At 44.6% G+C, this 22,802-nt stretch overlaps 1 protein-coding gene across 3 annotated transcripts; it reads left to right on the top strand.

Annotated features, from left to right (window-relative positions):
* The first annotated feature begins 12,807 nt into the window (after nucleotides 1–12,807).
* On the top strand, nucleotides 12,808–22,567 carry LOC118884693 (zinc finger protein 304-like). Of its 3 annotated transcripts, none has more exons than XR_005017346.1 (4): nucleotides 12,808–13,047; nucleotides 15,041–15,128; nucleotides 17,353–18,609; nucleotides 18,812–18,903. XR_005017346.1 is itself a non-coding variant. In XM_036832476.1 (4 exons), the coding sequence occupies exons 2-4, from the start codon at nucleotides 15,114–15,116 to the stop codon at nucleotides 20,188–20,190; spliced, it is 1,521 nt and encodes a 506-aa protein (XP_036688371.1). In that variant the 5' UTR covers nucleotides 12,808–13,047; nucleotides 15,090–15,113; the 3' UTR covers nucleotides 20,191–22,567. The 3 variants fall into 3 exon arrangements, 2 of the variants coding, with proteins under 2 accessions (XP_036688371.1, XP_036688370.1); XM_036832476.1 differs by having other exon boundaries at nucleotides 15,090–15,128; nucleotides 17,353–17,479; nucleotides 18,812–22,567; XM_036832475.1 differs by having other exon boundaries at nucleotides 17,353–17,479; nucleotides 18,812–22,567.
* Nucleotides 22,568–22,802: the final 235 nt, after the last annotated feature.

Here is a 22,802-nt window from a genome sequence, read left to right as displayed (position 1 = left end):
TCCGCTATGCTGTCGCTTTTCAACAACTTGTAACCTAACAGGACTCTATAGGACTTTCCTGGAACAGATTCCTCCCCGCCATCCCATGTCCTCTGATTGCCTGTTGTCTGTAGAAGAAGTGTAGCCTCCTAGGCCTCCTGGAGACAGGAAAGACAGGGACAGGCCCAAGGACAGCCTCCTCATGCATAAGGATTAGGCAGAAGCAAAGCCACCTACTTGTTTTGCACTTAATGCGGCCATGGTGCATGGAGGAATGGCTGGTGTGTTTTTTTTTGGCGGTGCTGCGCTCTTGTGGGATCTTAGTTCCCCGACCAGAGACTGAACCCCAGCCCACGGCAGTGGAAACGCCGTGTCCTGACCACTGGACCGCCAGGGAATTCCCTGGAATGGCATCTAAAACAGAAACTTTGCAACATCTCAGCAAGAAACTCTTGACGGTGAAAACCATGGAGCGAGCGTGTGCTTTGAGGTAGGAGATAGATAGGCTTCGGGGTAACCTGCTGCAACTGGTTTCATGCTGACCCTTTTGATAAACTACTATTGGGACTAGGAGCCCTAATTGGATGAAAGATGAGAGGGTCCACCCCAGCCTCCACATTCTTGTGGTCAAGGAGACTTCCCAGACCCACACATGCGCAGAGGGGGTTCTCAAGTCGTCCTCTAGTAACTTTGGCTACATTGTAATATCATTATAATATGATTAGCATTGCAATTTTGACACCCACCCCCCATAGGTTTTGCATAGGTCTTCTTGGGAAAGATTCAAAATGGAGCCTGGTGGAAGCCCAAATAAGGAATTGCAGATGACACTATCGTATGGGAGGGAAAAGGGGAGTCACCCTGGCCCAAACCCTGGAAGATTAACCCCATACTAACAACCTAAGCTGCCCCTATTGCACGCAGCTCACTCCGTGAGCTAGCCTTGTGCTGTCCCACATGTACTGTGCTTCTAATGAACTCTGTGCCTGCCTTGCAATCTTAGTCTCTTTGTTGAATTCTTTCTCCAAAGAAAACAAAGACCGAGATCGTCTCATTAGCTAAAATCATTCCCTGAGTTCCAAAGAGTAAATTTAATCAGAGAAGTGAGAAAATCCAGAAGGAAAGTAAAACAGTCAAGCAAGACAAAATAATAATTGTTTACTTGTTAAAGTCAAGGACTTTTAGTTCCTCTTCAAGGGTTATAGATAATATTCTGAGCCATGACCTTTGAGCTCTTTTACAGATACTGAAACCTGCACCAGGTGGGAGAAATTAACTACATGCTGCCTGCAAGCACATAAACCCCAGAATGGTTGGAACCAGAAGGTTGATGATGTTGACTCCAGATTACCTCACAAACAACCAATCAGAAGAATTTCCACGAGCTGATCACACACCCTACAACCCCCCTCCCTCATCGTATCTTTGAAAACCTTTCCCTGGAAGCCTTTGGGGAGTTCGGGTCTTTTAAGCACTAGCTGCCCTGAATTCCTTGCTTGGCACCCTGCAATGAACACTGCACTTTCCTTTACCACAACCCGATGTCAGTAGATTGGGTTTACTGCCTATGGGCAAGCGGACCCAATTTTGCTTCAGTAACAGACTGAAGCTCTGTATTCAGTTTAATGACCTTCAGCATATTTGGTCCAGGACAAGAAAGAAAAGACTTCAGATAGAGCCATGGTAGGGATAATGGAGGAAGAATGACACGAAATGCAGAATTGCTTGAAAGGGTGAAACTGTGACTCTCGTTCCCAGAAAAACAGCTTTTCTGGCTGTACAGTCAGTGATTCTGTTTGAACCTAGTGAACAACACGTTTCTTCAAACAATATTTATTACTGCATATCTGAGATATTTTCCAATTCTTTTAAGAATCTGAAACCTACCTGAAAAAGAATAGTGATATATCACATTCCATCTTCTGCTGGGACAGTGTGTGATCTTTTAATGGTCAGAGCACGTGTACAAGGGGAGCATCTTGCCCCCAAGACAAATGTGTGGGATTCTAGTCTCTCCTCTTCTTGCTAGGAAGTTATTTATCACTTCACCTCAAATTGCAGCAGCAGTGTCTTCAAAGGGAGTTTAAATTATCTGAGAAAAACACTTGTGAAATGGAAATTACTGAAAGGTATTATTGATTATGTAGTTATTAAAATAAAGCAGCAGAAATAGTTCTAGAAAAGCATATGTGTGACATGTAAAAAAAAAAAAAGTTAAGATCTTAGCCACGTTTAAGCAAGAGATAGTGAAGTCTGAAAAGCCAGAAAACGAAGCTGAGCCTGTGGCTTTTCTCTCCAAAATGTGCTTCTTTTTCATACTTGAAAACATGGCTCATTAACTGCTTGGAGGGATAGATTGAGACAATCTTTTGAAAGTCTTGCCAGAAACGTGAGAATGAATATGGAAGCTATGTTGTAGTGTGTATTTACTGTTCTAAGAAATGTTCAGTGAGCACCTACTGGGTTTTAGGCACAATTGTAGGTGAATGTGACACATGTGGAATAGGTTTGTCAGCTGCTCTGTGTATGCAGGAATGTTGCATGTTTCCTAAAATTCTGTATTTGTCTATTTAGCATTCATTTATGGCAAGGCCAAACTAATCATTTCTCTCTCTCGCAATTCAGCTTTCACAGACTCTCAAACATATTGTATATTTAATATTAACATTACATATTATAAACACCCCTAGAACAAACCCTAACATGTGTTTTCTCTTCTTGCTAAATAAGGGATGTGTCCACCTAGGTATTCTGTGTTGCTTTAGCCATAAAGGCATTGTAGAAATTAAGTAATCTCCACTAAGGAAAAGTAAAAATAAGATAAATTCCCTAAGAAAAGGACATAGAAAATGGACCCAGTGTGTCTAACAGGGACCCCAAATAAAATGGAGTTGGGAGGGAGGGGCTTTCCTCCCCACCCCCGCTGGGCAGCTCCACTCTCTGCTTCTTGATTCTAAAATATTTCAAGCGCAATGATGACCCCCTTCTCTCCTTGGCCTAGGGCAGCCCGCCCCCTCCATAGCAGGGCTGTTGAGCCAAGCAGACAGGGCCAAGGGGCCAATCTGGAAAGGCCAGCAGGGGCCTCTCCCAATACTCTTGGGGACAAAATATATTTAATTGTTAAGGGACTCGTCCCAAGTCTGACAGCTAGAGCAGTAGAAAGGGCCAGAGGCCCTCCCACACAATCTTGAACCTACTCCAGGACTGGGGCCTGAGGGTAGTTGATCTGCACCGTTGACTCAGTATAGTTCAGAACTCTGCCATCGCATAGATATTTTTATTTATTTATTTATTTATTGGCCGCACCGTGCGGCACTCGGGATCTTAATTCCCCGACCAGGGATCGAACCCATGACCCCTGCAGTGGAAGCACGGAGTCCTAACCACTGGACTACCAAGGAATTCCCCGGATTTTTTTTTTATATATATAAATTTATTTTATTTATTTATTTTTGGCTGCATTGGGTCTTCACTGCTGCGCACAGGCTTTCTCTAGTTGTGGCGAGCGGGAGCTACTCTTCGTTGCAGTGCGTGGGCTTCTCATTGCAGTGGCTTCTCTTGCTGCGGAGCACGGGCTCTAGGCACGCGGGCTTCAGTAGTTGTAGCACACGGGCTCAGTAGTTGTGGCTTGCGGGCTCTAGAGTGCAGGCTCAGCAGTTGTGGTGCACGGGCTTAGCTGCTCCGCGGCATGTGGGATCTTCCCGGACCAGGGATCAAACCCGTGTCCCTTCCATTGGCAGGCGGATTCTTAACCACTGTGCCACCAGGGAAGCCCTCCCTGGATATTTTTAAAAGAAAAAAAAAGTTTTCTTTTCTTCCTCTTCCTGAATATATGGTAAAATTCCAAGTCTTCATCACTGCCTTTCCTTTGGAACCACATCTAAAAGAGAGTAGCTTGTCCTACACTGGTCTACACTTATGGCTAAATTTCCCTGTATTCCTAACTGTTCTGTATATGCTGCATTTAGACTTACTTATGGCAAAGCAGGCATTTTTTTAAATGAAAAAAACTCTCAAGAAATCATGAAGATATATAAAAGCTACATATGCCTAAAAATCTCTGAATTCAGGTCCCATTTGCTGTTACATAGGAGTGAACAGAACTCCCACACCCACCCTTTTTTAATATAATAAAAGGGCCTTAGCATGGTTGCAGCTGTCACCACTACAGTAAGCTGGTTTACAGATGTTTTCCACTGCATATCACAATAAAGAGTACCTTGTGCTATGAAAAAATAAAATAAAATGGAGTCAGGCAGTCATGACAGACCTGGTGTTCAGTCATGTACTCTGTGTTCTTAGAAAAACCATGACCAAAAACTGTAAGGACTTCAGATTCTGCTAAGGGTCCTACCTAGAAAAGTCCCTAAGGAGAAGCTCTGATGACAGCCAATCATCGAAAACTTGAAGTCAAGCTGCACATGTTACTGAACCAAACTTGGGTCCACTTGCCCCATGCACAGTAATGCCAATCTACTGACACTGGGTTGTGGTGAAGGAAAGTACCGGGTTTATTGCAGGGCACCAAGCAAGGAGAACGGGCACCTTATGCTCAAAAGATCTGAACTCCCTGATGGGCTTTCAGGGAAGGTTTTTTAATGACAGGAGAGGGTCACAGGGTGTGTGATCAGCTCATGAACAATTCCTGATTGGTTGATGGTTAGGTAACAGGGTGGTATTTCAGAAATCTCAATTATCAATTATCTGGCTCCAACCAGTCTGGTGGTAGCATGCAGTGAACTTCCTCCACCTGGTGGAGGTTTTAGTATCTGCAAAACAACTCAAGGATGTGACTCAAGATATTATCTACAGCCTTTGAGAAGGAACTAAAGGTCCTTGACTTTGTTTCATGGCTAAACTATCATTATTTTGTCTCGCTTGAATGCTTTCCTTTGTTTCTGCATTTTTTTACTTCTCTGATTAAATTTGTTCTTTGGAACAGAAAGAAAGCCTAAAAGGCTAAAGCTTTCCAACAAGTAAGAGGCAGGGGACACAGGGGTGGGGAGTTCTCTTCATGGGAAGGCCATGCAGGGTCCTGCTCCATTTCACAAGGGCTTGTGGTCAAGCTGCAAGGACCATCCATTCCCTTTACAAGTCTCCCAACTGTGGCTTCTGTGGGTTTTGCTTTTAAAAATTCCTCACCCCCTTCACCACCCCTCCCAAACATAGTTTCATTTACAGCTGAAGGTTGGGCATCTCTGGTTTGCAAACCTTGTGAACGATAAGCTGTCCTTTTGCTTTAAGATAACCCTTGGGGCTTCCCTGGTGGTGCAGTGGTTGAGAATTCTCCTGCCAATGCAGAGGACATGGGTTCAAGCCCTGGTCTAGGAAGATGCCACATGCCGTGGAGCAACTAAGCCCGTGCACCACAGCTGCTGAGCCTGTGCTCTAGAACCCACGAGCTACAACTACTGAGCCCGTGTGCCACAACTACTGAGCTCACGTGCCAAAACTACTGAAGCCAGTGCGCCTAGAGCCCGTGCTCCGCAACAGGAGAAGCCACCACAATGAGAAGCCCGCGCACCGCAACGAAGAGTAGCCCACACTTGCCGCAACTGGAGAAAGCCCACGTGCAGCAACGAAGACCCAACGCAGCCATAAACAAACAAACAAATAAATAAAAGAATGATCTCTGAGAGCTGAGAGAGCCTGTGTACCCCCAAGAGTTACAGTGTTACTAAAAAAAAAAAAAAAAAGATAACCCTTGATTCTTTTCTGGGATTTTTTCTAATTTAGGAGGGTAGTATGATCCCCACCCTTTACCTCCTGCATGTGACTAGGCTTCATGTGGACATCTGTGGATTGCTGAGACTCTCTTTTTTAGGGTGTTGAGAGTTTAGCTAAGCTACTCCATCGTGTTGCTACCTCGGCATCCATTTTGTTTGGCCAAGCAGCCTGCAGGGGCCTTAACCTGACACTTCCCCCTCATGGAATCACATGACCTGTTAGCTATCCCCCAACAATGCTGAGGAATATGGGACATCTTCTTTGGACAAGGGACCCAACTCAGGCTACTGCCAAGTGCCCCTCCTCAAGCTGATTCTGGGAGACAAATAATCTTCATATCCAGGGCAAGGAAATTGGTGAGGTCCTTCAGACTTTCCCAGGAGGCCTCGTGCAGCAATGCAAACTGAACCAAATATGGACTGACAGCTATTCTTTATCCTCTTGCTATTCCCTCCTGAATAGCAAATACAAACTAGAGGTCCCCACAAAATCCGTTCACTGTTTCATTCTGACAGAGCAGGAATTATCTGTTGTCAATCCACAGCGTACAGTAAATAGAACCCCACGGGTAAATGTCCCTTAACCAATAAGAACTTTACCATCACAAACACCAGCAGTGTGAGCTGGAGAGTCCTGGGTCGGGTGACTCTGAGGGTGGAAAAATCAACACAACCATTACAAGTCAATCAAATATACTCACTAAGAAGGGAAATCTCCACAAGCTGCCTGCAGAAGCCAGCTGGAGTCCTCTTGTCCAGAACTGGGTAATATCCCACCCAAAACAATCAGTGGGAAGGGAATGAGATACCCCAAAAGTCAAGAGACGGGTGAGTCCTCCAGATGAAGGGAGGAAGCATAGCTTCCTGCCTGCTGAGCACTGTAAAGATGATTCATACACACTGCGGCACCCTGCCGTGTGGCAGAGGAGGGAAAGCTAACGTAACAGATACTGGCAACAACTTATTTCTGGCAAGGACTCCAGGCAGGTCTGGAAGTGCAAAGTGTATCATGAAAGCTTCCAATATATGTGGTACTTAAGAGAATCTCCCTAGGGGACTTCCCTGGTGGTGCATTGCTTAAGAGTCCGCCTGCCAATGCAGGGGACGCGGGTTCGAGCCCTGGTCCAGGAAGATCCCACATGCCGTGGAGCAACTGGGCCCGTGCACCACAGCTGCTGAGCCCGCGTGCCACAGCTGCTGAGGCCCACGTGCCTAGAGCCCGGGCTCCACAACGAGAGGCCACCACAACGAGAAGCCTGCGAACTGCAGCGAGGAGTGGCCCCTGCTTGCCGCAACTAGAGAAAGCCTGTGCACAGCAACGAAGACCCAACGCAGCCAAAAAAAAAAAAAAAAAGGTGCTGGACTTAACCTTGAAAAAAAAAAATGTTCTTGGTGACACTTGGGTAGATAAAAGGCAGAATTCTGTGTTACCTAGGGCTTAGAATGAGACAAGGGCATCAGGTGGGGCACACAACGGACTGTACAGGGACACAGTAAGCAACCTGGAGCTGTATGGAGCACCCTATGTATAGCAAGAGGTCTGGGGCTAGCTAGGTTTCTGAGGCTCCCCATGGATGACCTGGCTGGAATAATTTCATGGTGTCAGGGACATAGAGGCTGTCTCCAGTTGCCTGGTATCCTGGCTCTAGGACATAAGGGATGGTGTAAAGCAGTCCAGGGTGTGAGTGCCTGATATAGACAGTGATTGGGTGCGGACTTAATCAGCTGCTCCAAGAGGGGAAATGACTAGCATCAAGCCAGGGACTCAAAACTGGACCAAGACAGTATTTTCATAAAACTATATACCAAAACACTGTGGTACTGTCATAAAGACAAACATTCAGACCAATGAAACAACAGAGTGCCCAGAACTGGAAGCCAATATATTTGATCAAATAATCGACAAGTGTGCTAAGACAATTCAATGGGAGGAGGAAAGTCTTTTTTTAATATTTATTATTTATTTATTTATTTGGCTGCGCCAGGTCTCAGTTGCATCACGTGGGATCTTCGTTGAGGCATGTGGGATCTTTTAGTAGCGGCATTTGAACTCTTGGTTGCAGCACGTGGGATCTATTTCCCTGACCAGGGATTGAACCTGGGCCCCCTGCATTGGGAACGTGGAACCTTAGCCACTGGACCACCAGGGAAGTCCTGGGAGAAGAAAAGTCTTATCAACAAATTGTAGGAAAGTGGATATCGGCATTCAAATGAATGAAATTGGACCCTTACCTTACACCACACCCAAAAATGAGCTCAAAATGGATCAAAGACCTAACAGTAAGATATAAACCCATAAACTCTTAGATGAAGACAAAGGAAAAAAGCTTCGTGATCCTGGATTTGGAAATAACTTCTTGGCATTGACACAAAAAGCATAGGAAACAAAAGCAAAACTCGATAAAATTACAAACTTCTGTGCAAAGGACACAATCAACAGAGTGAAAAGACAACCTATTGAATGGAAGAAAAACATTTGCAAATCATATATTTGGTAAGTATCTAGATATACATAAAGAACTGCTACAACTCAACAATCAGAAAGTAACCTGATTTTAAAAGGGGCAAATATAGACATTTTAAAAAAGAATATACAGGACTTCCCTGGTGGCTCAGTGGTTAAGAACACGCCTGCCAATGCAGGGACACGGGTTTGAACCCTGGTCCAGGCAGATCCCACATGCTGTGGAGCAACTAAGCCCGTGCGCCACAACTACTGAGGCTGCTCTCTAGAGGCTGCGAGCCACAACTACTGAGCTTGTGTGCTACAACTACTGAAGTCCGTGCCTACAGCCTGTGCTCCACAACAAGAGAAGCCACTGCAATAAGAAGCCCACGCACCTCAACGAAGAGTAGCCCCCACTCGCTGCAACTAGAGAAAGCCCACACAACAACGAAGACCCAACACAGCCAAAAATAAATAAACAAATAATTAAGTAATTAAAAAAAAAGAATATACACAAATGGCCAAGAAGTATGTGATCATTAATCATTAGGGAAATGCTAAATAAAATCACAATGAGACACTACACATTCATTAGGATAGCTACTACTAAACATGAAATGGAAAATAAAATTATGTTGAAGAGGATGTGGAGATACTGGAACTCTGTGGACCTTTGATGGGAACATAAAATGGTACAGCCAATAAAGGAAACAGTTCAAAATATTAAAAATAGAATGACCGGGACTTCCCTGGTGGCACAGTGGTTAACAATCTGCCTGCCAATGCGGGGGACATGGGTTCGAGCCCTGGTCCGGGAAGATCCCACATGCCGCAGAGCAACTAAGCCCGTGTACCACAACTACTGAGCCTGCGCTCTAGAGCCCGCGAACCACAACTACTGAGCCCACGTGCTGCAACTACTGAAGCCCACGCGCCTAGAGCCCGTGCTCTGCAACAAGAGAAGCCACCGCAATGAGAAACCCACGCACCACAACAAAGAGTAGCCCCGCTCGCCACAACTAGAGAAAGCCCGTGCGCAGCAACAAAGACCCAATGCAACCAAAAATACATAAATAAAATAAATAAATTAATTAAAAAAAATAGAATGACCATATGATCCAGCAATTCCACTTCTGGCTATACACCCAAAAGAATTGAAAGCAGAATCTCAAGGAGATATTTGTGCAGTCATTCTCACAGCTGCACTCTTTACAACAGCTAAAATATGGAAACTAGGGAAGTGTCCATCAATGGATGAATGCATAAGGATGTGGTATATGCATACAATGGAGTATTATTCAGCCTTAAAAAGGAAGGGAATTCTGAAACATGACACATGATAGATGAATCTTGAGATTATTATAACTGAAGTAAGGTATTCACAAAAAGACACAAACTGGGGACTTCCCTGGTGGCGCAGTAGTTAAGAATCCGCCTGCCAATGCAGGGGACACGGGTTCGAGCCCTGGTCCGGGAAGATCCCACATGCCACAGAGCAACTAAGCCCGTGTGCCACAACTACTGAAGCCTGTGCGCCTAGAGCCCATGCTCCGCAACAGGAGAAGTCACCGCAATGAGAAGCCCATGCAGTGCAACGAAGAGTAGCTCCTGCTCACCACAACTAGAGAAAGCCCACGTGTAGCAACGAAGACCCAATGCAGCCAAAAATAAATAAATAAATAAATAATAAATTTTTAAAAATCACTTAAAAAAATAAGCAAAATAAAATATATAAGATAGCAAATTTTACGTATGTGTGTTTTAACACAATAAGAAGGAAAAAAAAAAAACCCCAAAAGTACATAATATGTACTTCACAGCGCCAATCAGAGCAGACTTTTGGCTGAAGTCCTTTCCCCATTTGCTTTCTTCATAAGTTCTTTCTCTAGTGTGAATTTTTTGGAGCCAAATGAATGAGAGTTTTGGCTATAGACTTTCCAACATTCACTGCACTCAGAAGGCATTTCTCCAGTGTAAATTCAACAATGTTTAATGAGGCCAGAATTATATGTAAAGAAGTTCCCATATTTGCTGTTCTTTTTTTTTTTTTTTGGCTGCGTTCAGTCTTTGTTGCTGTACGCGGGCTTTCTCTAGTTGCTTCGAGCAGGGGCTACTCTTCTTTGTAGTGCGCAGGCTTCTCATTGAGGTGGCTTCTCTTGTTGCGGGGCACCGGCTCTAGGAGCACGGGCTTCAGTACTTGTGGCACGCGGGTTCAGTTGCTCCGAAGCATGTGGGATCTTCCCGGACCAGGGATCGAACCCGTGTCCCCTGCATTGGCAGGCGAATTCTTAATCACTGCACACCAGGGAAGTCCTCCATATTCACTGTTCTTATAAGACCTTGTATCAACATGAACTTGCTGGTGTGTAACAAATCTGGCGTTTTACTACAAAAATTTCTCACATTAGCTGCACTAATAAGGCCTTTCTCTAGTGGGATTTGTCCAATGTCTAATGAGTGTGGAGCTGCAACAAAAGAATCTCCTACATCAAAACACTCATAAGGCCTTTCTCCAGCATGAATTCTCTGATGTCTAATGAGTGACATGGTACCTTCACACACACATAACCTGACACATATACTTGAGATGTTTTGCAGAAACTTAGACACCCACCCAGGTGGAGGATGCTGACCACAACCATTATATTCCAGAAACATCACCCTCTTACCTCAACACCAACCAATCAGAAGAAAGTCCACGAGCTGCACCCCTCAACCCTCTAAATGCCCGTCCCTAAAATCTGTCAGGAAGTTTGGGTCTTTTGAGCTAGAGCTGCTTGTTCTCCTTGTTTGATACCCTGCAATTAACACTGTACTTTCCTTCACCACAACCCAGTGTTAGTAGATCAGCTTTGCTGCACAGTGGGCGAGTAGACCCAAGTTCAGTTTGATGGCAGACATTAGACATTTTTAAAATATCTGCTACCTACAGCCTTGCGGTCTCAAGAGTCCCCCTTGTAACTACGCAGACATTTCCAACTCCAATCAATCCTTGCTTTACAAGCACCCTTACTTCATAACAGCTCCAATTATAATTCTTCACAAACAATTTATGGAACTAACCGTGGCCTTCCGGTTTTTGCCTTTATAACCTTCCTCCATTTTGTAGTCCATGGGACCACAATTTTAGTGCTTCTCAAAACTGTGTCTCCCAGGCTGCAGTCCTAACAAGCCCCAAATAAATGCGCCTTAATTTCAATCAGATATTCATTTCTGAAATTTTGGTTAACACTCATAACACATAAAAGTATTATGTAATTGACTATGTTTTCATTAATTTTTACTGTCCATCTCCTTTGACCGGAAAGTCAGACTCATGAGGGCAGGGATCTTTGTCTCTTTGGATCTTGATGGGTCCCATGCAGCCAAAATAGTGCTTGGAATGGAGTAGGCACTTAATGAGTGCTTGTTAAGGAGGGTATAAATATGATGGCACAGATGCCCTGTTTGTTTTTAGCATTCTGGCAAAGATATCTGCTCTCTCTATGTCACCCTTCAAGCTGGCATTGTTTGGTATACTAAAAAATGATTTGAATAAATAAATGATAAATCACAACTTGGAGAGCTATATCCACAGATTAGCCAAGTTTCCTGTGTAACTACGCGCTCAGCTTCATTCCCTCATTCTCAGACTTCAGTGTTCCTTCAGTCTTCACTGAGATCCTAACCTCGTTCACATGGCCAAGAGCTATTTTGGCCACCACTTTTGAATAACTAAATAATGATTGATTTCAGCAATTTCAACATTTCACAAATATTTTCCTGAGATAAGCTCAACTATCCATGCATTTTCACTGCACTTGCAGGTGAAATTATATTGACTCCCCAGCAAGGAAAGGAGATCATGTAATCCAATCCTTTATCTCTGGGTTCAGATGCCCCCTTTCCAAATAAGCTATGAGTCACTCTCCAGACAGAAAGTTGCATATGGTAAGCCCCTCTTCTTTTCAGATAGGTAGATCTTAGCTTCTAGAGAAGAACTGAATACATATTAAAATGTGGAGTAAGAAATATGTGTCGGTTCCTGAATGGGACAGTGTAACAGGCTTTACGTTTTTTTGTGAGGGAATCAGAGACACAGCGCCTGGTCCACCTGCTTCTGGCCGCCCCATAGCCTTCCTCTGTCTTGCCCGGCATGGCCCTGTATGAAGTCTTTACTTTCTTGACCCTGACCTAACACAGTGAGGCTCATAAATTGAGTCTAAAGCTTCAGCCTACATGTACTGGAAGATCAACAAGACAATGTTTATTGGACTCCAGCTCAGCATGGATGCACTTTGTGTCTGAGCGACAACCCGGAATCATGTGCCCATTTGGTTTTGCCGGTTTGGGGAACATCTGAAATATTAATGTCACTGTACCTCTCTGATCAGCACAGACTACATTTCAAGGAAATCTGGGTGCGTCCCCTTTAAGAAACGTGAAACCCCGCCCCGTGCTCACAGCCTCTGTACTTCCCAGCAACCCTCCGGGTGAGGCGGAACATTTCCCTGGAGGTTGGGGGGGCACCGCCTCTTGCCGGGGACGGGAGCGTTGTGAACTACATTACCCTGAAAGCACTGCGCCGCGCGTCAGCGGCACTGGACCAATGAAGACTCGGGCAGAGGCACTTCCGTCTGGAGGACGGCGTTTGGGCGGGCCTTCCGGCGTGGATCGCCGGCGACATTTTGTAAACTCGGATCTGGTCACTGGTGGTGAGGTTGAGGACGCTGGTCCAGCCCGAGATCAGGGAACCAGGAAGCTGCTGTGCCCGCTGCTCTGAGGCGGCTCTGAGGCTCGGTGTGGGCGCCATCCGGCCTGACTCTATCGCGGGGCCGGGACGGGGGCCGCCGCGCCCCGGACCCACCTTCGCACACAGACTCCCTTGGCGGCGGCCGCGCTCATGGGTCTATTCAGGTAAATGCGCCCTCAGGGCCCTCCCCCAACTCTTCTCATTCTGCACTGTTTCTGATCTTACCAATTTTTTCTTGCGCGTGTCCTATATTTATATTTATTCGTGCCCCCAAACCTTGGTTTTCCGGATTTTAAAATATGACCTGCGTGGAGAAAAATTGCACAGAACTTACACATGCAGTTGAATAAGCAGCTCTAAAATTAGTATCTGTTAAGCGCTGAGGTCAAAAAATGCGACCCCAGAAGCCGCCAGTGGGGTCCTTCAAAACAATTATACCCATCCCCCCAAAGTTAAGGTATTGTCTGTTGTTTAAAGTAAGCGTTTCCTTGCTTTTCTTGACAGTTTTGCCAACTATGTGGAAAATATTTGACGGCTGCAGTTTAGTTTCGGTTGCTTGTTTTAAAACTTAATGAATGGAATCATATAAGTATTATGTGTTTTTCTTCATTTGCACAATATGGTGTGACTTTATCCATGTTTTTCATGCAGGGTATCCATTTTCCTTTTTGTGCAGTATTCTGTAGATATGAATACATGAGTAAAATGTCTGTACGTTTTCCTGTTGAAGGCCTTTTTTTGCCTATGGTTTTTTTGTTTGGGTTTTGTTTGGTTTTTTTTTTTTTTTTTGGTTTGCTTTCTGTATCTATAAGCACTAGTACTGTAGCCATACTTGCGATGTGTTCTGGAGTATATAAAGCACACATCTGTCTAGTTTATATGTTAAAATTTTTATTGTATTTAAATTAACGTTTCCACTTACTCATCTTGTTTTGCTCCGTGTTACTAATTTTAACTTAGTTCTTTGAATGAAAATTATACTTAAGCTAGTTCACAGTTATATTTTGACACACACTTATGCCTTACATAAACTTACTTTTTTACAGTCCACACACACAGAGGGTTTTAGTGTTTTAAGAGATTGTGCTCTTCCACTAATATTTATTTTACTGTTAAATCATTTTCCTCTGGTTATCTTGTAAGAGAAAATGATTAAAATATTTTGTTAAAATACTTGTTTTAAGGGGGCTGAAAAGAATCATTGTAAGGATAAAAAGTCATAATGCTTCAAAACCCTAGCAGGATATTAAGAGCTCAAGAAGATATTTCCATGTCTCTATAATGAGGATGGAATAGAGGTCAGGTCCTATAGCTTGTTTCCTTTCTCTTAAATTTAAAGAGTCCAAAATGAGGTCCAGTTATCCCCAACTGCTGGAGGCCAAGCACTTTTACTGATTCTAGGAACAACCCCTTTATCAGAGATTCATTTTGAATGCATAGTCAGAAAATGGTGGCTCTGTTCTCTTCCACAGGAGAGAAAAGCATGTAGGAAATTACAGATAATCTGTCTGAATATTTATGGAAAATTTAACACCAAAGAATATGGATAAGTATTAAAAGTACATATTCTTAAATTATACAATGTTATAGTAATTTCAAATCGGAATTTAATCTATGGATTATGTAAGCTGGAATTTTATATAAAACAATAATTTTTTAATATAACCAGAGTAAAATTTGAAAAGGAAGTATAAGAACTCCTGGCCACCTGTTAGGGCCAGCTACAAGCTATGGGAAGAGAAAAATCTGTTATTGGCAAGGGACAAACAGAAAAAGGGAAACAAATGGAAGTGTCAGAAACAGACATGTACATAAAATGAGACTAAATTTTGATATTTATGGCTCAGGGCTTTAACAGTGCTATATGACCTGCCAACACCACTTCCTCACCAACACGATCCCTTATTCTTCTGGCTCACTGGGCTCCAGTCACACCATCCTCGTGGATGCTGCTCAAACACACCAGGCATGACTCTGATAGAGAGGATTTTCACCTGTTTGTCCCACTTCTGGAAAGCCTTTTCTCAAGTTATCCACGTGACTTTATGGCACAACTCTATAACATTTTCTGCCCTCTTTTACATGCTTTATTTTTCCCTTGAGCATTTATCTTTGCCTTCAGTATTAAACGGTTCACTCATTAATCTTCTTTTTCAGCTATGTTGCTGATGGGAATTAAAGTTACATGGCCCTGCTCTTCCTACAGGTTCCACATTCAGCAGAACCACTTATGGACACTGCACTGGTGAGTGTCAGGTGTCCTGGAACTCTTTTGCTGCCACCCTTCCTGGCCTTGGTATCTCAAGACCTTAGAGAAACCCTAAGCCCAAGTTTCTAAGTCCAGGCCAGAGGTTATATGGACAGATACCCATTTTTGGCAGCCAGTGGACTGAGATGTGAAAGGTTGTCTTAGGTACAGGGGTTAGTATGTACAAATGCTTGGGGATGAGAGTGAGATGGGAGTGTTCTAGGACTTCTAGGTCTCTGTTAATGTCTGGTGAGGATGGACAGCAAGGGGGTCGGAGTCAGGCCTAGAGTGGTACTTTGAGAAGTTGCACCTAGAATGGTACTCTCAGAAGTCTGTTCTGAGAGTGATAGCAGCCATGGTATATTTGAAACAGAGAAGAAAAGTGATCTTACTTAGGATTTAAAAGGCTACCCCTGGGTGCAGAGTGCAGAACAGACTGGGGGAGAGGAAGACAAGGAGATAATCAAGGAGGCTGTTGCAGTCATCCAGATAAGCATTGGTTGTGGCTGGACAGGGTGGGTGGATGTGGAGGTAGGAGAAACACTTGACTTCTGGATTTGCTTTTAAAGTAGGGGCTGACCAGGTTTTCTAAGGTGGAGGGGTCACAGATGACTCCAGTTTTTTCCCTTTGCATCTGGAAGTGTGGAAGTACCATCAAACTGAGATGCAGAAGTCAGTGGTAGGAATCCTTTTTAGTGAGAGTATTAGGGTTTGGGTTTTGGCCATGTTGAGTCTCAGCTGTTTCAGTGACTCCCAAGTATAGGAGACAAGTGGACAGCTGAACATGCAGATCTAGAGTGCTGGGGGAGGCTTCAGGATGCATTAGGGGACAAGGGAGGAGAGGGGGGCTGTGGGTGTCACAAAGACATTCAAGGAACAGGACTGATCATCAGTGGCACAGAAGGGGGTGGTGAAAGTCCAGCAGGTGGCCCAGGTTTTCATGGGAGAGTGGCTGTGAAATTGATGCAAAGGGAAAGCAGAAATGGAGGTGAAGTGATAGCAAAGTCAGGCTGCTGTTATTTCTCCTCCTATGCACTCACCAGGCTTTTGTGGTGGAACTTGGGGAGTTTCTGTCAGATGAGTTTACCTTAGGTGTGTCAAGTGGGTGTGGATTTTAAATGGGTGTTATATGGACAAGGTTCTAATTGGTGAAGAGACATAGTGAGGAACACAGAAGTGGAACCAGACCAGGGGTATTTAGATCTGCATGTTTTGACCGAGGTTAAAGTCAGGAACAAGGCCTGGTGGGGAAGCCTTCAGAACAAGGCTGGGGAACCGCCAGTGGAGAGTTGGGGTACGGTGGGATCCTGTTGCATTGGCAGGCACTTTCTTTTTTTTTTTTTTTTTAATAATTCTTGTTTGAGCTAGTTACAATATCTACCTTGTTTCTTCATTGATTACTACATTCAATACAATCATTTTTTTTTAAACTTTGGATTTATTTATTTATTTATTTATTTATGGCTGTGTTGGGTCTTCGTTTCTGTGCGAGGGCTTTCTCTAGTTGTGGCAAGTGGGGGCCACTCTTCATCGCGGTGCGCGGGCCTCTCATTATCGCGGCCTCTCTTGTTGTGGAGCACAGGCTCCAGACGCGCAGGCTCAGTAATTGTGGCCCATGGGCCCAGCCGCTCCGCGGCATGTGGGATCTTCCCAGACCAGGGCTCGAACCCGTGTCCCCTGCATTGGCAGGCAGATTCTCAACCACCGTGCCACCAGGGAAGCCCCGGCAGGCACTTTCTGATGCTGTGTGCAGAAGGGTATGTGAGGAGCCAGGAGACATGCCAATTTCGTGGGCCGGGTGGTGGTGATGGGGATCAGATGTATGAGGAGTTAGGCAGTGAGTAATATGCATGTGGGGAAGGTGTGTGACCAAGATGCCCCAGGGCCCTCATACCAGGAGTTTGAGAGGACGATGAGCCCAAGTTTGTTTGTGTCTAGGAGACGTGATCCTGTGGACTCTCAGGCTGTTGTCTCACAGGAGAGGGAGGGGGCCCTGCATACCAGGCCCACAGCTTAGATGGCATCTATCTGTCCACCTGCCTGTTGCTGCTGAGAGTTGTACCTAGTGCTCAAGGAAGCACGAAGAGTTATTCGGTACCAGTGCCCTCTGAGTTAGGGAGCTGGGGAGGATGATGAACCCAGAGTGAGTATGGGTTAGGGGTACTTACAGGATCCTGGGGAGAGAGACTGCTTATGGAGACATCTGTCCCTGTCATCACAGGGCTCTGTGACCTTTGAGGACGTGGCTGTGTACTTTTCCCAGGAGGAATGGAGGCTTCTTGATGAGGCCCAGAGATTCCTGTACCGCGATGTCATGCTGGAGACCTTTGCAGTTGTTGCATCATTGGGTAAGGCCCTCACACCTATCCCAGCATCCTGGGCAGGTCTCTGCCTTTCCCCTTTTTTCCAAAGGCAAGTCTGTTTTTTCACAGCTAGACAGTGGGCACATCTCTATTACTGCTTCCCTGTCATCTGTGCTGTCGGTGCTAAGGCCGAGTGTGTATATGACCTCCTTTCACAAGTAGCCCTAATGCCAAGTGCTCTGAAGTTTTTTCATTGAAGGTTTTCTGTGTCAAATGACTTGGAATTAGTCCAGCGGGTTTCATTAGTCTCAGCCACTCCCTGCTAAGTTGACTGTAGACCCATGCCACCTCTGTACTCCAGGTTCTGCCCTTTTCTGGCTGTCATTTCCTGGGGCCTGACTGTACCAGGAATTGCTCGGACCCGACATGGTCACTGTTTGTGGGGTCCACCTGGCTGTTGCTATGATATTCTTCTCAAAGATTCAATATGGGATACTGTTTCTCTTTCCTGAGATTGTTTTGGAATTGATTGCCCTTGTGGGCCAGTACTGACCGCTCACCTGTCCTGTCTTTCCCTTAGGACTTGCATTTTCTAGGTCCCATGTTGTCCAAGTGGAGCTGGGAGGAGAACCCTGGGTACATGACAGAGTGGACATGATTCCAGGCACAACATGAGGGGCTCAAAGTGAGCCTGGGTCTGGTGATTGGCATCAGGGGAAGGATGTGATATTATGGTTGGATTCAAGTAATATCAGGAACATGTCCTGTGCCCAGCACTGTTTTGGTGCCAAGGACAGTGACTGTGTACCTCATTTCTGTCTTTTCTACCCATTCTTGACACTTTACTCCTGTCGTATCTACTCTGACTTCGAACCCAGGATTATCCCTCGCTTCTCTGTCTTCCACTCCACATTGGTCCTTTCCATCCTAACTCCTCTGCTTTTCAATATTGGCCTACACTTAACGTGTCATGAGTTCTGCACCTATCCTCAAAATAGTCCTTGAACACCAGCTACTCAGTGACAATCGGATTTTGCTGGGCCTGGACACAGCTTTCCATACAGCACACATGTGTCACCAGCAACCAAGGCCCTGGTGAAAACCGTTCCTGGAGGAGTGAGTGGTGGACCCCAGCTCCTCTGTGTGCTCGACCCCATCCTTGTGTCTTTTGCCTGGTGAGTCCTCCCTGTTCTGTGACATGGAGAGGCCCAGTCCTGCACAGCTGCCCTTTCCTTACCTGCCCCCAGCTCCCTTGTCCTGAAAACAGTCCCATGGATTATTTCCTTGGTATGTCAGACACATATTTGATATTTGTGATGGGGCTGCCTCCTTCTACCAAAATCTACATGAAGTTCATCCATATGTCTGTGCTTTCAGGTTGTTGGCATGGAGCAGAGGTCAAGGAGACACCTTCTGAGCAGAATGTTTTTGTAGAAGTGCCACGAATAAATACTTCAAAGACAAACCTGTCCACCCAGGAGGCCTATCCCTGGGAGAGGTGTAGCCCGGACTTAGAAGGTGGTTTGCATCCAGCTGAGGACCTCGGAACAAACCCTGGCCAGAAACTGTGTGGGTCAGGTGTGAAATTTCACCAGCACAGTGGAAAGAAACTCTTTAGAAGAGACGTGGGTAAGGCCTTTATGAACAGCCACACAGTCCATGCATCCAAGAAGTCTTCCACATGCCAGGAGGCTGGGAAGAATTTCCCTGGTAGCTCTAGCCGTCTCCAGCACCAGGTCACTCCACAAAAGGACGCCGAATGTGTGGAAGCCTTTCACAATGAACAAAGGCACTATAAGTGCAGTGAATGTGGTAAAGCCTTCTGCCGCAAGTACAGGCTTGCTCAGCACCAGAGAGTCCACACTGGAGAGAGGCCTTATGAATGCAGTGAATGTGGGAAAACCTTCAGCTATAAACACATACTTATTCAGCACCAGAGAGTCCACACTGGAGAAAGGCCTTATGAGTGCAGGGAATGTGGGAAAGCTTTTAGCAACAAACCCACACTTGTTCGGCACCAGCGAATTCACACTGGAGAAAGGCCTTATGAGTGTAGTGAATGTGGGAAGTTCTTTAGCCAAAGCTCCAGCCTCAGTGAACATCAGAGAATTCACACTGGATCACGGCCTTATAAATGCAATGAATGTGGAAAATTCTTTACGTCCAACTCCAACCTAATTAAACACCGGCGAGTTCACACAGGCACAAGGCCTTATGAGTGCAGTGAATGTGGGAAATTCTTTAACCAAAGTCCCAGCCTCATTAAACATCAGAGAATCCACACTGGTGAAAGGCCATATGAATGCAGTGAATGTGGGAAACTTTTTAGCCAAAGCTCTACTCTCATTAAGCACCAGAGAGTTCACACTGGAGCAAGGCCTTATAAATGCATTGAATGTGGGAAACTTTTTAGCCAAAGCTTTGGCCTCACTCAACACCAGAGAATTCACACTGGAGAAAGACCATATGAGTGCACTGAATGTGGAGAATTCTTTAGCCAAAGCACCCAACTTACTCAACACCGAAAAGTTCACACTACAGAGAGGCCTCTTGAATGTAGCAAACGTGGAAAAGTCTTTAGTCAAAGGTCTGCTCTGACTCAGCATCAGAAATTTCACAGCCCAGACAGACCCTTTGAGTGCAGCAAATGTAGGAAAGCTTTCAGCCGAAGGTCTAACCTCATTCGTCACCAGAAAGTTCATACTGGAGAAAGGCCTTCAAATGAGATGAGAGCAGCGAATGAGCTGTCTCCTTAGTTAATACATCATACTGAATAGACTCTGTGAGGGAGTCATCAACTGGAAGTTGAATGCCATACATCTGAACAGCCCTAGTGTGTAGATTGCCTGTGAGTACCAGGTTCATATGAAGCTTTTAAGGAGCTACACTCTACTTTCTAACCTGTGCAGGGCCCTTGCCAGACTAATGTCAAGTGTGAGTTTCTGTGGTAAAAATCATCTTACCTCTACCAAGTGGCGGTCGCCCCAGTGTGATCAGGGTAGGTAGACCTCTGTGCTCTCGCATCCTGTGGAGGGAAGCATGAGTAGCCTGAGCACTTGGGTGTTGTCATTCTCTTGTGTCTAACTGACTAGGCCATGGACTTAACCAGCTTTGACCAAGGTGACCCAGTCTGGGTTCTGCTGGTGGCTTACAGAGGTTTACCTTTTTCAGTGGCATTATTTCATGTCATACTCAGGATGGATTTTTCTAGCTCTATGTCACCTGTTTGGGAACTTTGTATACCTCAGTGGGGATAGTATCATGGCAGAGAATAGTTTTCATTGCAGTTTGTGTCTAATTTGCATTGTTGTCCAAGGCCTCCTGCAGGGTTTTGTGGGAATAATGTTGTGACCTGGATATCAGAATTTTTGGTGGGTCCTGACGTCACCCTGAGATGAGGACAGTTGTGAGAACCACCACTGTTTTTTGGAGCAGCATGAGTTGTTCTCTTTTTCACATAGGATGTCACATCATACCCCCAGTACTGTTGAAGAGAAGTTCTCTAAGTCCAGCTGGAAAAGAGCCATGAGCCATAATGTCCACAACGTGGTAGGCTGGTGTTGCTGAGCGTTAGATTAGAGACATCAGGTGGGAACCATATTTGGTACAGAAACACTCAGGGAATTAATAGGGAGTGAGAGACAAGCAAACAAGTAGGGATGAGCCTTTTCTAAAGCTGCATCCAGTAAAGCAACTGTACTCCGATAAAAAGAAAAATTGCTGTAATTTGGGATCTTTAGGAAAATTAAAAAGTTGCATCCACAAACGTACAGGGATTATGGCCATTTAGGATAAAGTTTTTGCAGAAATCCTTAGGTAAAGGTACAGAGCTGTTTCTCTTCTCTTGAGGTCCAAGTCAGTGTCAGACTGAATACTGTAAAGGTTTTAGGATCCCATAGCATCTCCAAATTGTTTATCTCAAGGCCGTTGCTGCACAGTGAAAAAAAAAATGAAAGTGGGGAAATCATGTAGTCCTGGCATGTTTATTTATGACTCAGGAAGAGGTTCTGGATAACTCAAGTAGAAACACCTTTCATTGCTATAAAGACGGGTGTCTTTATTGCTACTGTGACAGAGTCCCTCCCATGAGACAAGAAGAGCTGATGGAGTTAATGTGTTGGTTTCCAGAGTTCTACTTTTCCAAAAAGGAGATTCAGATTTTTATGTGAAGCCAATTTTTATTAAAACTTAATCAAGCTACATAGTTGGTATGCACTGAACTGAATATACTTAAAATGTACAGCTTGGTAAGTTTTAGTATGTGTAAAATCACAGAACCATCATTATAATAACAAACATCCATCAGTTCCATATCTACCTTCTGACATCTCTCCATGGGCTCCCAGGCAACTACTGTTGACTTTCTTTCACATTCGATTAGTTAATGTTTCCTAGAGTTTTAATATCATTGGAATCTTAATGTGTTTACTTTTGTATTTGCCTTTTTCTTTCATGGTGCATAATTATCTTGAGAATCATCCAAGTTGCTGATGTGAATAGTTCTGTTTTTTTTTTTTTTCTTTTTGCCATGCTGCAAGGCTTGTGGGATCTTAGTTCCCCGACCGGGGAATGAACCCAGGCCCTGAGCGGTGAAAGCACTGAGTCCTAACCACTGGACCACTAGGGAATTCCCTAATAGTTTATTAATTCCTGAAAAATACACTGTTTGGATATACCACCCTTTGACTGTTTATCCATTCATCTGTTAAAGGATGGGGTTTTGTGGTGTGTTTCTGGTTTGGCTATCACAGATAAGCTTATTATGAACATGTACATAAAATCCTTTATATGAATATATGGTTTCATATTCTAAAGTGAATGACTGTACCGTTTTGCATTCCCATCAACGGTATGGGAGCATTCAAGTTCCCCTATATTCTTCCCCTGTACTTGGCTGTTATATTAAATGTATTAAATATTAACCTGTTTTAAAAGTGTGTAGAGTTATCTTGCTGTGGTCTGATGGCATTTCCCTAATGGTTCATCATGCTGAACGTTTTTAATGTGTTCATTTGCCAGCTGTGTATCTCAGATGTTCACAGTAGTTATTTTCCAACTGGTAGTGAATGTTGGCTGATATTTCCCTTTTTATAATAACTAAGAAGACAATAAAAGAAATGTGTTAGAACTTGACTTCTCTGAAGTTACTTTGCTGGGTGGAATGTTTGTGCTATTCCCACCGTACAGTCCTCATTAACTTATTCTCCATTACTTTTTTTTTTTAAATTTTATTTATTTGTTTATTTATTTATGGCTGTGTTGGGTCTTCGTTTCTGTGCGAGGGCTTTGTCTAGTTGCGGCAAGTGGGGGCCACTCTTCATCGCGGTGTGCAGGCCTTTAATTATCGCGGCCTCTCTTGTTGGGGAGC

Source organism: Balaenoptera musculus, chromosome 19, assembly GCF_009873245.2.
Source record: "Balaenoptera musculus isolate JJ_BM4_2016_0621 chromosome 19, mBalMus1.pri.v3, whole genome shotgun sequence".
Lineage (NCBI taxonomy): Eukaryota > Metazoa > Chordata > Mammalia > Artiodactyla > Balaenopteridae > Balaenoptera > Balaenoptera musculus.
Note: the sequence above shows the minus strand (reverse complement) of the source record. Positions and strands in the feature narration are given on the sequence as shown.

Coding starts and splice junctions, on each gene's coding strand:
- LOC118884693 (XM_036832475.1), top strand. CDS start 15,069: ATGGCCCTGCTCTTCCTACAGGTTCCACATTCAGCAGAACCACTTATG. Junction 15,129..17,352: donor CACTTATGGACACTGCACTG/GTGAGTGTCAGG, acceptor CTGTCATCACAG/GGCTCTGTGACCTTTGAGGA. Junction 17,480..18,811: donor TGCAGTTGTTGCATCATTGG/GTAAGGCCCTCA, acceptor CTGTGCTTTCAG/GTTGTTGGCATGGAGCAGAG.